This window comes from Rhinopithecus roxellana, chromosome 14 (genome assembly GCF_007565055.1).
Source record: "Rhinopithecus roxellana isolate Shanxi Qingling chromosome 14, ASM756505v1, whole genome shotgun sequence".
Classification (NCBI taxonomy): Eukaryota; Metazoa; Chordata; class Mammalia; order Primates; family Cercopithecidae; genus Rhinopithecus; species Rhinopithecus roxellana.
This window is the reverse complement of record NC_044562.1, coordinates 118513681-118530705: the sequence shown is the minus strand read 5'-3', so window position 1 is coordinate 118530705 and position 17025 is coordinate 118513681. Positions and strand designations below refer to the sequence as shown.

At 37.8% G+C, this 17025-nt stretch overlaps 1 protein-coding gene and 1 pseudogene across 3 annotated transcripts in view; one reads left to right on the top strand and one right to left on the bottom strand.

The window, feature by feature from the left end:
- STAM2 (signal transducing adaptor molecule 2) overlaps positions 1–16420 on the top strand; it is a 52668-nt gene extending 36248 nt beyond the window's left edge. For all 3 annotated transcript variants that reach the window (XM_010372901.2, XM_030916670.1, XM_030916671.1), the window contains exons 8-14: positions 1813–1907; positions 3901–3983; positions 4125–4212; positions 5194–5248; positions 10434–10587; positions 12860–13029; positions 16054–16420. In XM_010372901.2, the coding sequence (XP_010371203.2) occupies positions 1813–1907; positions 3901–3983; positions 4125–4212; positions 5194–5248; positions 10434–10587; positions 12860–13029; positions 16054–16282 (874 nt within the window). In that variant the 3' untranslated portion in view covers positions 16283–16420. The remainder of the gene's footprint in view (positions 1–1812; positions 1908–3900; positions 3984–4124; positions 4213–5193; positions 5249–10433; positions 10588–12859; positions 13030–16053) is intronic.
- Positions 5450–5783, bottom strand: LOC115893250 (annotated as a pseudogene).
- Positions 16421–17025: the final 605 nt, after the last annotated feature.

The following is a 17025-nucleotide window of genomic DNA, read 5'->3' as shown; positions in this document are numbered from 1 at the left end:
CTAGCAAGCACAAGTAGATGCATGGGAAATGCACGTGCATACAGTGAAATATGATTTCTCTCCTGTCTGATTATCCAGTGTTAGTTGGGAAAATTATCACATACAAGGAAAGATGACATTGTTACATGCAACCGGGGGAAGGAGGAAGGTGAATTTTCACAGTCATTCTAGGGAACATTTGGCAGTATCTAGTAAAATGAAATGCTTATGGCTGGGTGTGGTGGCTCACACCTGTAATCCTAGCACTTTGGGAGGCTGAGGTGGGCAGATCACTGGAGATCAAGTTTGAGACCAGCTTGACTAACATGGCAAAACCCCAGCTCTACTAAAAATACAAAAATGAGCCAAGAGTGGTGGTGCATACCTATAGTCCCAGCTACTTGGGAGACTGTGGCAGGAGAATGGCTTGAATCTGGGAGGCAGAGGTTGCAGTGAGCCAAGATCGCACCACTGCACTCCAGCCTGGGTGACACAGCAAGACCCCATCTCAAAAAAAAAAAAAAAACAAAGGAAATATTTATATTCTTAAATCCCAGCAAGTTCACGTCTGTGAATAAGTGCAGAAAAATTGTTGCATGTGTGTCTTCAAGTCTAGGATGATCATTACCTTATCTTTATAATGGTGAAAGACTGGAGTCAACCTAAATATGCATCTATACAGGAATGGCTAAATATGGCCTATTCGTGTGATGGAATTTTAATTTAAAAGGAATAAGCAAAGTTTGAAAGAATTAATATATAAAATTAAAAAGATCTGTATGGATTATCATGTGTGTCTGTCTGTTTCTATATGGACTTGGCTATAGATACGTGTAAAAGAACAAAAAACTGACAGGAGGGCTACCAACTTTATTATGGTAGTGTAGTAAGATGGATGTGGCCTGGGATTTGGGGTCATTACTAAAGGGCACTTAAGTGTTTCCTGTTTACTTTTTAATTTTTTAATTTTTTTTTTTTTTTTTTTTTTTTTTTTTTTTGAGACAAAGTCTCACTCTATCCCCCAGGCTGGAGTGCAGTGATGTGATCTCAGCTTACTGCAACCTCTGCCTCCCGTGTTAAAGCGATTCTCATGCCTCAGGCTCCCGAGTTGCTGGGATTATAGGCACCTGCCACCACACCCAGCTAATTTTTGTATTTTTAGTAGAGATGAGGTTTTGTCATGTCGGCCCAGCTAGTCTCGAACTCCTGACCTCAGGTGATCCACCCACCTCAGCCTCCCACAGTGCTAGGATTATAGGCATGACTGCACCCAGCCTTACTTTTTTAAAGCCCAGAGTAACACATGATGAATTGCTAATTGGTTCTAATTTTTTTTTTTTTTTTTTTTTTGAGGTGAGTCTTGCTCTGTCACCCAGGCTGGAGTGCAGTGGTGCCATCTTGGCTCACTGCAACCTCTTCCTCCCAGGTTTAAGTGACTCTTCTGCCTCAGCCTCTCAAGTAGCTGGGGCTACAGGTGTGCGCCACCATGCCTGGCTAATTTTTGTATTTTTAGTAGAGACGAGGTTTCACCATGTTGGCCAGGCTGGTCTCAAACTCCTGACCTCAGGTGATCTGCCCACCTTGGCCTCCCAAAGTGTTGGGATTATAGGCGTGAGCCACCGCGCCTGGCCTGGTTCTCAATTTAGATATAGGGATGTGGATATTTGTTTTACTTGTACTTTTTAATATTTATTAAATTTAAGAAAAATGACTTAATTATAGCTGCATGTAAACGAATATATTCAAAGGAGGCTAAATTTAATTTTTGATTCCTCTTTGCTATTGTATTAAAATGTGAGGGAACAAATGATATTTTTTGCACTGTATTTTTAGTGATGCCAATTGGTGGAAAGGAGAAAATCACAGAGGAATAGGACTTTTCCCATCCAATTTTGTAACAACTAATTTAAACGTAGAGACTGAGGCAGGTAAGTTATCTTAGAGAACATTAGATCTATTTAAGTTTTTTTCACTTAAATTTTATGATTTGGTTTTGGATGTAAAGTAGATTGGCATTTAACTTTTTGTTTTAAATCATTTTCTAGGCATGACAATCTAACCTACTTTTTAACCGAATTAAGGGGTTAATTTAGCCTGTGCCAATCGCAAGAATATTTCCTCTTATTTTACATCTTTTGAGAGTTAGCATACATAGTTAAGTCAGGCATAAAATCATATGTGACCATGCAGGTGTTTAAATCAACCTAACTGTGTAGTGTAAGAGGCAGTTCATATCTATTCTGTACAAAGAGTGTTTTGATTCATCAGTGAACCACAGTGGCAAAGCGGGAATGGTGTGCGGAAGTTGTGGTTGGCAAGTTCCGAATATAATTACTGGGTTTAGGAGTACTCCTAAATTTTAGACCTTTCCTCACCTTGATTTGATCCTAGGGAGCTTGAAACAATAACAAAGTAATGTAATCAAGCCACTAAGCTTCCTGGTTCAGATCTGCTGAACTTTAGTCAGTCTGCAGCCACAGACAGTTCCATTTTAGACACTTTAGCCATTGTCAACAATGCTGACTGAGAAAGCATTCCATTTGTTATTCAGGTAGGGAGGTGGGGGGATCTGAGTGTAAAGGAACAGCTTGTAATAATACTAATGATTATAATCAGAAATAGTTACTGGTTTTTGAGCATTCATTATTTGTCAGGCATTGTGCTAAGTCATTTGTACTATTGCATTTCAATCTCACAGTTCTGTGAGATAGCTACTTTTGTTGCCCTGTCTTACAGATAAGGACACTGAGGCTGAGGGGTTAGTAAGTGATTGAGCGAGGATTCTAAAGTCAAGACAGTCTGACCTTAACACTGACTCACTGAGGGATATATCAGTGCTAATCCTTTCCAGTTCAGGAGAAAGAACTTCAAATGAAAGCATTATGCATCATGTGTAACATCGTCTTTGTATGTATAGAGTGATACATTCAGAAAAATGAAGTCGTGAGAAGTTGATACTCACTGATTTGAATATAGAGTACTTTGCCATTATTTATACTTTTATTCCTCTTATCTGACTCTCTAGGTAGATAGGCATATTAGAGATACCTTTAAAAAATAACTTTATTGATCATGCTCAGGGGATTCTATATAGCAATTTCTCCTTGACATAGGCTGGAAAGTATTAACAGGAAAAAATACTGTGGGTTTTCAGCTTATCCTTGTGTTATGCTGATTTCTGTTCTTTGAAAGTTAGCCAGATGTTTGAAATAAATGGCTAACAGTTGGGATTTAAAATTGTTTGACTATGTAGGTTCTTATTGTAGTTTTATTTTTACCAAAATTTACTTTGTTAAAATATGGTACATTCTAGCAATACTTCAGGGAACATTTAAGTAGTTTTCTGGGTTTGTGTATTTGTAAGTTTTTTTTCAACCTTCTCTTCATGAAAAACTTTTGTGTTTAGTGTTGTTTTAACTATTATCAAAGTTAGCTTAAAGTAAGTTTTATTTTTTGTTCATATAGGCAATAGTTTTTTTTAATAGAAGGGAAGAGTAGAAGGAACTCACAGATGTAAGTTTGAAATTAGCTAGATAGATAATAATCTGCTTTCATACATTTATTCACCCCAGTGGTAACACTCAGTTTTCAGGAAAATGCCTAAAATGTCAGCTGCTGTTAATATTGCACACTTGTTCCACTAAAATTTTAAGTTCCATGAGGTTAGAGATTCTTGTCTGTTTTATTCACTGGTGTATGTATAAATGCCTGAACAATGCCTGGCACATAATGAATACTAAATAAATGTTTGTGAAATAAATGACCAAACGTATGTGATAACATACTGATTATGAAATGTGGTGAATATTTGAAGGACTTCTATTTTTTTTTCTTATGGACAATCATAGACCACTTATAAATTAATAACTAAAATTACTGAAGTAAATGCTGAGGAACTTAAAATTTACTTTGTTTCTATAGCGGCTGTGGACAAATTGAATGTAATTGATGATGATGTGGAGGAAATTAAGAAATCAGAGCCTGAGCCTGTTTATATAGATGAGGTAGAGTCCCTCTTTTGTTTAATAGTTAAACTATCAAGACATTTAAATGTACTATCTTTGAGAGTGCTTGGAAAGAGTAATTTCATATTCACTGAAGTTAAAACTCTTGAGTTTTTAAAAAGTGTCCTATTACTTTTTTAGGATAAGATGGATAGAGCCCTGCAGGTACTTCAGAGTATAGATCCAACAGATTCAAAACCAGACTCCCAAGACCTTTTGGATTTAGAAGGTAGTGACTATTAGATATTATTTTAATGTTATTTAATATTTTAGCTATTCATAATGTTTTCAGTTTCTTCTGCCTTGTATTTGCCTCTAGAGGTTAGAAATCTCTGGTAGGGAACAGACTAGTACAGTAAAATAGTAAAAGTATTACTCAGAAGGCATTGTCATAAACCTGCAAATCCTTTTCATAAAGGAAGTCTTTTTATTTCTTTAAGCCTACAAGTGAAATTGGCTAAAGATTTTTGCAGTCCAAAAAAGGACAGAATTAAAAATAACAGCATATCAAATTGAGTCAAAACGTTTAAAATGCTTATTCCTGTTCAATTTTCTTGTATTATGAATTTAAAGGACAAAATTATACATGATCGTTGTTAACTTCGTAACATAGTCACTTGATTCATGTTGATATGTCTTTTAGTCTCTAAGAAATGTGAGAACAATTAAAACGTGTTTTTTATGTTTTTAAAAAAATCCCTTGGGAGAAGAATCTCTGGTAAATAAATCCTTGTTATATAGAAGAAACATCTGGTTATGAATATAGAATGCAGCATTGTGCTCTTTATAGTATCAGTGTTCACATTGGGAAATATACTGTTTAATCTTGAAATGTCTTAAGTAAATGAAAAATCTTCATATCTGATGGGCAGAAGTTACATAATTTATATATTGTGGCCCAAGTTTGTTTTAGTTAACTAGTCATAGTTTTCTAGATGTCTTTAAGACTTTGGGATAACTCCAGATTTGACAGTCTGTCAACTTAGTTAATAGTTTCAAGAAAACATAATGAGGTTTTTATTTTAAAGTTGACCTTTTAGTCACGTGATAGTAATGTACAGTAGTAGTGCTGAATAGTAGTCTTTCTCTAGCGTGAGCTTAATCTCTGTGTATTATGCATAGTGTTGTATATTGGTGCTATATTGTTAAAAATTGTTGAAATTGGCTTAAATTGGATTTTCTATGTTTGTAAGTATTTTTGTATTTACAGATATCTGCCAACAGATGGGTCCAATGATAGATGAAAAACTCGAAGAAATTGATAGGTGAGATTTTTCATGCAAGGAATAAAAAGCATAGTTTTGGGGGGTTCACTTGTTTTTTGGCAAACAGTAATGTAGGGAAAGTTTTTGTGGAACTACACAATTCATGGAAATTGTTTTTCAGTTTCCCAAACTCTTACAAACTTATAGCAAGGTGGTGCAACAAGCTCTGACAAGTTTTATTAAATAAAAATTTTGCGTGGCTTACTCTTCACCAGTCTCTTCTAGCATGCTTCTAGTGATATTAGAACTGCCTGGATCAGTGATAGCCAGTGTACATACTCTAGTATTTTCTGCATGGTCTGCCCATCATTGCCACTGTAGCGATGGACAGCAGTTTTGGCCAACATTGTATAGCACTCTATTTCAGATTTCCTCAAAGCTGGACAGTTTTAGTGAGGATGACCAATTTTGCTTTGCCTTGTCTGATCATCTTCAGAGTCTGCTTTTACCCCAGCACGTACTTTCCACTTTTCATAACGAGTTGGAGCCTAGAATTGATCAACTCCACTGACTTTTTCCTCTTCTTTGAGACCATCCTGCCTTAAGTCCAGGAAGGTCCCCAACTAAGAGGAGCTGCCAAGATAGCTGGGGAGTCAGGTGCTTTTTATTTAAAGATAACAGTTTTCTGGGGGGTTTTTTTGAGATGGAGTTTTGCGCTGATGCCCAGGCTGGAGTGCAATGGCACAATCTCGGCTCGCTGCAACTTCTGTCTCCCAGGTTCAACCAATTCCCCCGCCTCAGCCTCCTGAGTAGCTAGGATTACAGGCGTGCACCACCACACCCGGCTAATTTTTGTATTTTTAGTACAGACAGGGTTTCACCATGTTGGCCAGGCTGGTCTCGAACTCCTGACCTCATGATCTGCCCACCTTGGCCTCCCAAAGTGCTGGAATTACAGGCATGAACCACTGTGCCTGGCCAAGAATTGAATTCTTATGAGAAGTGGTACTTACAAAAATTTTAAATGAAATTTCTCTAGTGTTTGAAGCTAAATCATGTCTTCTCTTCATTTCTTGTCCTTGTATTTCTTTGTTTCTATTGCTCTTTTAATTTTATCCTACGTAGTTTTCTTTTTCCTTTTTTTTTTTTTTTTTTTTTTTAGATAGATTCTTGCCCTGTCACCCAGGCTGGAGTGCAGTGGTACGATCTCGGCTCACTGCAGCCTCCACCTCCTGGGTTCAAGCCATTCCCTGCCTTATCCTCCCAAGTAGCTAGGATTACAGGTGCCCGCCACCATGCCCTGCTAATTTTTGTATTTTTAGTAGAGATGGGGTTTCACCATATTAGCCAGGCTGCTCTTGAACTCCTGACCTTGTGATCCGCTCACCTCAGCCTCTCAAAGTGCTGGGATTACAGGCGTGAACCACTGCACCCAGCCTCACACCCAGCTTTTTTTTTTTTTTTTTTTTTTTAAAGACAGGGTCTTGCTGTGCTGCCCAGGCTGGTCTCAAACTCTTGGCCTCAAGTGATCTTCCTGCCTCAGCTTCCCAAAGTGCTGGGATTATAGGCATGAGCCACTGTGCCTGGCCCTTATTGTTTAAATAGGATCACACTTTAAAAATAGGAGCAACACTGAAGGGTAGACTTTCAAGGTTGAGCTTTTAACTTGGTTCTGCTCCCTTATTTCTCAGCTCTCCATCTGAAGTCAGAGAGAGAACCCTTAGTGAAAGGAAAACAAGGGATAGGGCTTAGTATTCCATCATCATCCCTCTCTAGTGGTATTTATTGAATTAATATATAAACAACACAAGAAAAAGAGATCAGATAGGGCCAAAATAAGGAGAACAGAAACTACTTCTTTTCTGCCTGTGTCAGAGAAGTGCAGTAGCAGCAGGACTTTTCCTAGTCACCAGAGATTGTCATCTTTGTTCCAGGGGACATTTTAAAAATAAATTTGTTGTGTTTTCTAAAGAAATGAAAAATCTGTGTGTCAATTGACAGTAGTTTTGCCATATTTTAGAGAAAGCATTAAATATCTCCTTACACATCTACTTTGTTTCAATGCAGGATGTTAATGGTTAGTGAATAATCAAACTGGAAAAGATTAAAAAGTATTATAGATGTGGCTGTATGTTTAGTTCAGACACAATTTTTTTTTAATGTTTTGTATTTTCAATTTGAAGTTGGTTGAGTACACGGATGCAGAACCCATGGACATGGAGGACGGAGTGTGTGTCCACACATTCTACAATGAAAATCATTGTCCTTGATAATTATCCCTTGATATGAACAGATATTATAATATATAATGAAAAAAGGCAGAAGCTATGACAATTTAATCTTATTTTTGGTTCATAAAAAGAATTTTGTTAAAGGAAAAGATCTAGAAGAATTAGAAGTCAGAGTGAGGCCGGTGTGGGGGCTCACACCTATAATCCCAGCACTTCAGGAGGCTGAAGTGGGAGGATCATCGGAGCCCAGGAAATTTGAGACCAGCTTAGGCAATACAGTGAGACCCCATCTCTACAAAAAAAAATTTTAACAATTAGCTGGGCTTGGTGGTATGCACCTGTAGTCCCAGCTCCTCAGGAGGCTGAGGTGGGAAGATCACTTGAGCCTGGGAGGTCAAGGAGGCTGCAGTGAGCCAAAATTGCACCACTGCACTCCAGTCTAGGTGACACAGTGAGATCCTGTCTCAAAAGAAAAAAAAATCAAAGTGACCATTCTGATGTTAGTTAATTTTTTGAGTGAGAACTCAATCATTAACCAGTTTTCTTACCAGTTTCAGTTTTTGAATAGGCCAACTGGCATATTTTCTTGTTCCATGGCCACAGCTGCAGATGCAGCTCCTGTTCTGGGAAATGTTTCCTGTTCTTCAAAAAATTCTTATTGACTATTATTTACCCTTGTCAAGTATTCAAAGATGAATAAAATATCAATTTTTCCCTTGAATGGATCATTGCGTTTGTTATTCCTACTGAGAAAAACAACTCTACTGTTAGAAAGTTAAATTGTACATTTCATTTCTGTCGTTTTACAGAATGAAATTTTGTAGCATTTTATCACCCTAAGAAATTATATTGAGTAAATATGTAAATTGACTCCAAAAAAGTTTAGGTAGATTTATTGGAGATTCATATTCTGGCCTTAACTATGTCTTATTTCCTTCTGTCCTCCAAAGATAATTTTCTACCATCTGATCAAGTTGCTCTTTTGCCTTACTACTGTGGGATTGTGTCTCAGATCTTTAAGGGGATTTCAAACACAGTGATCACGTCTTTCTACTGCATTTTTCTGTTGTTTCATCAACATACTGGGTTTTGTGGATTTCCTACAGTTAAATTTTAGTTATGCATTTGTTAGCATGGCACTAATTTCTGTAGCTTTCTGGGTGGCTCGTAACTGTTATTTTTGATACTACAGTTTGACCTGCTTAATGCAGTCATTCCTACCAGAGAGGGAACAAACTTTTTGTTGTTGTTGTTCAGACATAAAAGACTAGTAGAAGAAAAGTGACAAATCTTGATAGGACTCAGTGGCTGTTTACTTGGTAGTCCTGTGTCTGTGTGCCTCTGCTTGTTGCCTCTCTGTGGTTATATGGAAAGAACCACATTTCAATAAAAAGGCTTATGGATGTTTCAGGCCAGATGAAAAGTGGTTGCTTAACTTTTATAAATTTGACAGTGCAAAGAGAGTTCTTTATTACTCCCAGGGGAACAGACAAAATTGTATCAAGTAGGAAGAGTCTGCTCTGAAGCTTCTTGGTCATATTTGAAGATGCTTTTATTTGGATTTGTTGTTATTACATAATAAAGTTTTGGTTTACTTACTTTCTCAAAATAAACCAACCAACAAACGAGCTGTAGAGACTAGTCTTACACATTGTTTTTACTTGGATTTTCAAGGATAATTATTTAAGTTGTTTTTTTTTTCAGTTGATATTTTTATGGATATAAACAAATGAAAATGTGTGTGATTTTTTTTTTAACAAGTGTTTTTAAATTTCCATCATATCATGTACTTCATAGAGGTTCTGGGCCTTGCCTGGGTACTTTCTTTTATTGAGATTTACAATTCAGGCCCAGATTCTTACCCAAATTGAGAATTTTCTTTTTAATGATTGAATTCTCAAAATAAAACTGGAATGTGTGAAAGTAAATTCTCTCAGCACCAAAATTATGAATTGATTGCATGTTATGAGGCATGGAAAGGACTTTTCCCTAATATTGTAAAGTCATATTGTCACTGGTAGAGGATTGTGACTGCAGGTTGTCCAGGTTCTTGGCATTTTGAAGAAAGAATTGGACAAAATGCCCAGCAAAGCAAGGAAAGATCGAAGCAACAGAAGAACAAAAGCAGAGATTTATTGAAAACCAAAGTACGCCCCACAGTGTGGGAGTGGGCCTGAGCAGCAGCTGAAGGACCCAGATACAGAACCTTCTTGGGTCCAAGTACAGTACCCCCTAGAAGTTTCCCATTGGCTGCGTCATGCTCACCTCATGTAAATGAAGTGGAAGCTCACGATCAGTCTGGTTGCAGAAAGCAGCCAACCAGAGGCTGAAATGAAGTTACAAAGGTCACAGTGCTGTGCAAACATCTGATTGGTTGCAAAAAGCAACCAGTTAGAGGCTAGGGAGAAGTTACAGTTATGCTTCTATGCAAATGAAGACTCTGCCCACAGTCAGTCTGATTGGTTGTGGACAGCAACCATTCAGAGGCTAGAGCAGCCATTCAGAGGCTGGTTGTGGACAGCAACCATTCACAGGCTGGAGCAGCCATTCAGAGGCTGGTTGTGGACAGCCAGCATTCAGAGGCTTAAGTTACAAAGTTGCAAACGAAGACTGGAACTGTAATCAGTCTGATTTTTTTCGGACACCCAATTTCCCATCTGCTGCACAGAAAACGTGGGGAGTTTGCAAAGGGAGCAGCCTCTGGTCCTTTTGTTACTTAGGTGTGGAAAGTTCGGGTTGGTTTTCCTTTCAGTGTAGTTACAAGAAGTCAGCTTGAAAAACAGCCTTAGATTCCCTGCCTCCAGACCCTGTTTTCCTGCCTCAGTATCAGGCTAGCTATTACAAGGATTAAGCAGTTCTTCCTCTCAGTTTCCCTTTGTGAATATTCTTTCATTAAATATAAAATAACCTTTTAATATATGAATAGAAATTGTGCTAAATTTAAAAAATAACTTATATTACTAAATAGATGCTAAAAACTAGAAGAGTATTATAATACTTTTCTTCTACATCAGGAAGCATTCAGAATTGTCTGAATTGAATGTAAAAGTCCTGGAAGCTCTGGAACTATATAACAAATTGGTGAATGAAGCACCAGTGTACTCAGTCTATTCAAAGCTCCACCCTCCAGCACATTACCCACCTGCATCATCCGGGGTTCCAATGCAGGTGAGCATGTTTTTTGAGAACATTTTCTAAATTATAAACAAGTTTTAAAGTAAAAGTGTTTTACAGCATAGTATTAAGATTTATTTTGTCTGTAAATAAAATTATAAAATTTATCTTTGATTGTTTCAGTAAATATTGACTGAACAATTAACATTCACCAGAACAACTTAGACAGATACTGATATTTCACAAGTACATTTTAGTTCAGTTTTAACATGGATGAAAAGACCATTAAATATGTGAGGGTAGTTCTGGTTCTTCATGTGCTTTTGAAAGTATAAAGCATAAATCTTTTATGTAAGTATAAATCCTTTTTGTAAATGTGGAGTATAAATTTTTTGATTTCGGACAGTACCTAGCATATCAGAAGTTCCCCAGGTACCAACACTTTGCTGCTGCTCAACAAGATTTAACATTTCTTTACAAATTTCCATAAAGATTTATTTGACTCATATGATTATTAACAGGCACAATGAACTTCTAGAGTATGCTTTATACTTCCTTTACTTAGCTGCATGACTTAAGTTGTTAAAAATTTGTGCATAGCAAAGATATGATACACATCTACGAGGTACAGACTCCATAAGCCATCCATGAACATCCGTAAGCCATCTTTTTCCAGTACTTTTCACCTTTTTTGTGTGCTTGCCATATGAAGTGAATACTTTATATTTGTCAGTATCCCCATTCAGAAGCATGTTTGAAATTTCAGCCAGTTAGCCAATTGAATTCAGAATGAGCTTGGATGAGCAAAATGCATGTTAATTTATGAACACTGGTATTTAAAGGTACATGTGAAGGAGACACCAAGGAGAAAGGGTAGAATGTGGGTGAATAATTTAGATGACTTGACACAACATAATTGTTAAGTAAAAAAAGAATAGTCACTATGGTAACTGTCACGTCAGACAAGATACATTTATCAAATGTGCCATGCCTTGATCTTTTTGAAAATTAGGAGGGTAGGAACGATTTCTGACTGCAGAAGACATTTGGGAGTTATTCAGTTTGCTTCTGTTTTCAGAGTTGTTTGCTGCTGCTGTGAAAGTGGGACAAAAAGCAGTGTCTGCATCGTTGTATGATAAAACTATGTTGGCTTTTTTATGTGTCTGTAAAGGGTTATTTGCTATTCTGTGTCAGGTTTTGGTGTTTAATTGCATTCTACTTACTGCGTTTTGCCAAGCACAACTCATTTCTCTAAAAAGTTAACTTTCTGTTTGATTCCTCATGTAATCTGTATCTACACTATTCACTCGAGCATTTGAAATATCCAAAAGTTTCTATTCTAATTTGACAAAAATATATCTCTACTAGAAGCACTTGGGGGTAACACGTTAGTTGTATCTGTGTAGGCTACTCAGGAACCCTAAACTGCAGAAGAAGCTGATTCTCACAGTCTCAGCCTATTGTCAGTAGATAGTTACATGTCTACTAAGGAGGTAGTGGGATTGTACTTAATGTAGCTTATTTGGGATTTCTAGCATTCTAAATTTTCAGATAAATGGTCTTTTCTTTAAAAATAGCTTAATTTAAAACTGGATTGATGATCATTATGGTATGATATATTAAATGTGTGCATTGTTTTGATGCTATCTATAGTAGACAGGTGGTAGACCCTGTCCTTAAGGAGCTGTTGTCCTGAAAATAAGTAGGGCACATATAAATGTCCAAAGAGACCTAAACCATTTTTGCTATTTCCTGAGGATACATGTCTTTTACCCATAACTCTTCCTTACTTTTGTCCTGTTTGTCTTAAAGGTAAGAGATAAAGTAGACATTGCCAGGGAAGCCCTGGCACCCTTATACTATTTCTTTTTCAGCTTTTTCTCTTAAGTTTCGTTCTTAGGAAGGAGTTGGATGAGTCATCCTGGGATGAGGGTAAAGAAGGTTATCATTCTTATAGTGACTTTAAGTGATGGTGGGCTTCCCTTCAAGGGAGTGTACAGTTTTCTGTGGCTCAACAGCAAGACATGTTTACTGAGTAATAGGCAACCTGGGTAGATTGCAATCCACTACTTAAAAGTATACCACCTGTCTTTCTCCCAGCTCTCTGTAAAAATAAAAGAACAGCCAAACAAATCAAATTTTCATAGATTTGGCACTGTGATTTGACAGTTCTCCACTTTTAGTTCTAAGATGGATAGATTGGTAGAATCAGATTGCTTCCCAAAGAAGTATAGTTTCTTTCCTTTAAGTCTTTTAACATTTTAAATATATTATTAGGCACATGTTTGGGAGATTCGTGAATCAACTTTTTCTTTCTGATTAATAGACATATCCAGTTCAATCACATGGTGGAAACTATATGGGTCAGAGCATTCACCAAGTAACTGTTGCCCAAAGCTATAGCCTAGGACCCGATCAGATTGGTCCACTGAGATCTCTGCCTCCAAATGTGAATTCCTCAGTGACAACACAGCCTGCTCAAACTTCATATTTAAGGTAGGTTTTGGGAGCTGTGTTAATTTTATAATTATGTGTGTTTATTTTCCTAGATTTGGGAATATATAGACCCTTATTGGGAATATGTAGACCCTTATTAAGATGAAGTTACAGAACTGTTCATTCATAATCCTGTGAAGTGGAATGGTGTTACCTTAGCTTTGCTACCCATACTGAGATTATTGCCCTTACTTAAGCTTACAGTCTGCATCCCTGGGACAAAATAAAGCTAATTGTCCTTTATGAGACTAAGCCTATTATGTGCTTAGCACTGTGCTATAATCAGCCTGTGAAGTAGCCCCAGACTTATTTATCTGCATATATGCCTAAAAATTAGAAAACTATTGTTACTTTGACCCTTAAAAAGAAGGGTGTTTGAACTGTGAAATTTGTAGTTCAGGTTTTTTTGTTTTGCTTTGTTTTTTTGAGACAGAGTCTCCCTCTTTCACCCAGGCTGGAGTGCAGTGGCTAGATCTCTGCTCACTGCAACCTCTGCCTCCCAGGTTCAAGCAATTCTCCTGCCTCAGCCTCCTGAGTAGCTGGGATTACAGGCAGGTGCCACCACGCCCATCTAATTTTTTTTTTTCATTTTTAGTAGAGACGGGGTTTCAGCATGTTGGTGAGGCTGGTCTCAAACTCCTGATCTCGTGATGATCCACCCGCCTCGGCCTCCCAAAGTGCTGGGATTATAGGTGTGAGCCACCGCGCCTGGCCAAGGTTTTTTTTTTTTTTTTTTTTAAGACAAGGTATCACTCAGTCACCCAGGCTAGAGTGCAGAGGTATGATTTCAGCTCACTACAGTTTTGACCTCCCAGTCTCAAGCTATCCACTCTCCTCAGCCTCTCGAATAGCTGGGACTACAGGCGAGCACCACCATGCTCTGCTAATTTTTGTATTTTTTTGTGGAAGTGGGGTTTCGCCATGTTGCCCAGGCTGGTCTCAAACTCCTGAGCTCAAGGAATCCGCCTTCTATGGCTTCTCAAAGTGCTAGGATTATAGGCATGCACCACCGCACCCAGCCCTGTATTTCTGTTTTTTAATAAAAACACTTCTACTCAGAGAGTTGTATTTAAATCTTTCTATTCACTTTGCTTAACCATACAAAATGTTCATTCAATATCATCATATGTAGATGATCTGTAAGGTCTCTTCCCACCCTCAAACTCCATGAGTATGAATTTTAGATATTTTATGAATATTAAATAAATCTGTTCAGATTAGTGTTCAGTTAGAATAAAATATAAAATTTTGCTATCCTTGGTAACACTAGGTATTATGGAGAAAAAAGTGGTGTAATGTTGAAACTAATTCTCTCTTTTATTGCAAGCAGTATATTTGGTGGAATTTTAAATTATGTAATTTTTTTATTGAAACTTTTTTTGTAGATGGAGCTTTATCACCCAGGCTGGAGTACAGTGGTGTGATCATAGTGCACTGCAGCCTCCAACTCCCGGGCTTAAAGAATCTTCCAACCTCTGCCTCCTGAGTAGCTGAGACCACAGGCACATACTACACCCAGCTAATGTTTTTAATTTTTTGTAGAGATGGGTATAGTCATGTTGCCTGGGCTGGTCTCAGACCAGGCTGGCCCAAGCAGTTCTCTCACCTTGGCCTCCCAAAATGCTAGGATTAGAGGCATGAGCCTCCAAGCTCAGCCCTAAAACTGCCGGGCGCAGTGGCTCATGCCTGTTTTATTTATACACACACACACACACACACACACACACGTAAGTATATATATGTATATATATGTATATATGTGTGTGTATATATACTTTTTTTTTTTTTTGAGACGGACTCTTGTTCTTTCACCCAGGCTGGAGTGCCGTGGCACGATCTCGGCTCACTGCAAACTCCGCCTCCCGGGTTCACGCCATTCTCCCACCTCAGCCTCCCGAGTAACTGGGACTACAGGCGCCCACCACCACACCCAGCTAATTTTGTTTTTGTATTTTTAGTAGAGACAGGGTTCACTGTTAGCCAGGATGGTCTCGATCTCCTGACCTTGTGATCTGCCTGCCTCGGCCTCCCAAAGTGCTGGGATTACAGGTGTGAGCCACCGCACCCGGCCAAAATTATATATATATTTTAAGAGAAATGTATGCCATAGTAGTTATAGGAACAAACAAGTCTGGCAATTTGGTGTGATTTTTCAGCTTAGTTTGTGAAATGTCAATAAAGAAATAGTTGTGGAATATTGTGAGGGTAGATTTTGGGCCCGATGCAGACTACACTGTTTTCCTTTTAAAAGTAGAAAGTCCTTACTGAAGGAAAGCTTGAAAGAGGTTTACAGAGAAGAGGTGGACTTCTTTGTGCTGGATTGGGAGATGGGGAGGGAGAATACAGACTAAAAGTGGCATCTTGAGCCAAGACTCCATTCTCATTGCAACTGGCCAAGGGTACTTCAGTCAAGAACAGTTTGCATCTCCTCAGATGGTTTCTGAATGTTTTTAGTTAGAGATTCTGGAGAAGGGAAGTTAAACTGGTCTTAGAATCTTACATTTTGTTTGTTTTCAAGTACCTCTCTCTTCTTATCAATATAAAAATTACATTAACAAGCTCGGCATGGTGGCTTATGCCTGTAATCCCAACACTTTGAGAGGCCAAGGCCAGAGGATCACTTGAGCCCAGGAGTTTGAGACCATCCTGGGCAACATAGCAAGACCCAGTCTCTACAAAAAGGAATTTTTTTAAATTAGTCTGGACTAATTTAATTTTTTTAAAAATAGCCCCAGCTACTCAGGAGGCTGAGGCAGGAGGATTGCTTAAGCCCAGGAGTTCAAGAATGCAGTGAGCTATGATCTGCACCCCAGCCTGGGCAACAGAGCAAGATCCCATCTCAAAAAAAAAAAAAAGAAAATTTGATTAACAGTATTCAATGGCTGGAATGATTAAATTGTAATCAGAAGAGCAGAACTACATAAACTTGAAGATGGAAAAGGCATTTTTGTCATGATGATCTCTTAACTGTAACCTAGATATTGCAAAGTAAATATAGTTTTCTTTTTAAAATTTTGTTTGTAGCACTGGACAAGACACTGTTTCCAATCCTACTTATATGAACCAGAACTCTAACCTACAGTCAGCTACTGGTACAACTGCTTACACACAGCAAATGGGGATGTCTGTGGATATGTCATCTTATCAGAACACTACTTCCAATTTACCTCAACTGGCAGGCTTTCCGGTGACAGTTCCAGCTCATCCAGTTGCACAGCAGCACACAAATTACCATCAGCAGCCTCTCCTTTAGAAACAAAGCAAGCATTTTCTTGAAAAGCTTCATAAGTGTATTATTCAATCCTTGTGATACCAACCTGAAAATATTAAAACTTTTTTTCCTCTCAACTCAAAAGGACCATGAATAAATAAAGCACAAAAACCTCTCTTAACTCTACAAGGCCATAAAGGGTTTTTTTTTTTCAGTCCAGTTTGTTTGAAGTCAGTCTTTTGATCAGAGGCAGCTTAAAGATGCTTTCAGTTAGTTTTGTCTTTCTTTCAGTTTTCTCTACATACATCTAGATACCCATTAATTAGCCTTATGACACTAAACAGTATGAGATAGGAGTATTAAAATATTATTTTAAGGAAACCACTGTTTCCCCCTAAAATGTCATAAGAGCACTGAAGAACTTGAAATATTTTTTTCAGAGTTTCTCACACACTGTTATTTTAAAAGCCTAACTTGTGTGTGTGTAAGCATTTAGCTTGCCAGCATATTTCTTTTTGGCTCCTTAAATTGCAGTTGTGTTTGCAGTATTGTCCCTTTGCTCTCGCTGTTATGTTGAATAATAATTAGCATATAATTGTCTACAGAAGCAAGAGCAATCTGGAAGGAACAAAAATGTTTTCTGTGATTAACAGTGAAGACCTTGTAAATGCAGATGTATGATAAAGCATTTAGTCAGTCCCCCAAACAGTCATGCCAACTGTGAAGGACTGTCCCACGAAACATTTCCATTCCCTGAGGAAAAACATTTTCTTTCCTATATGTAT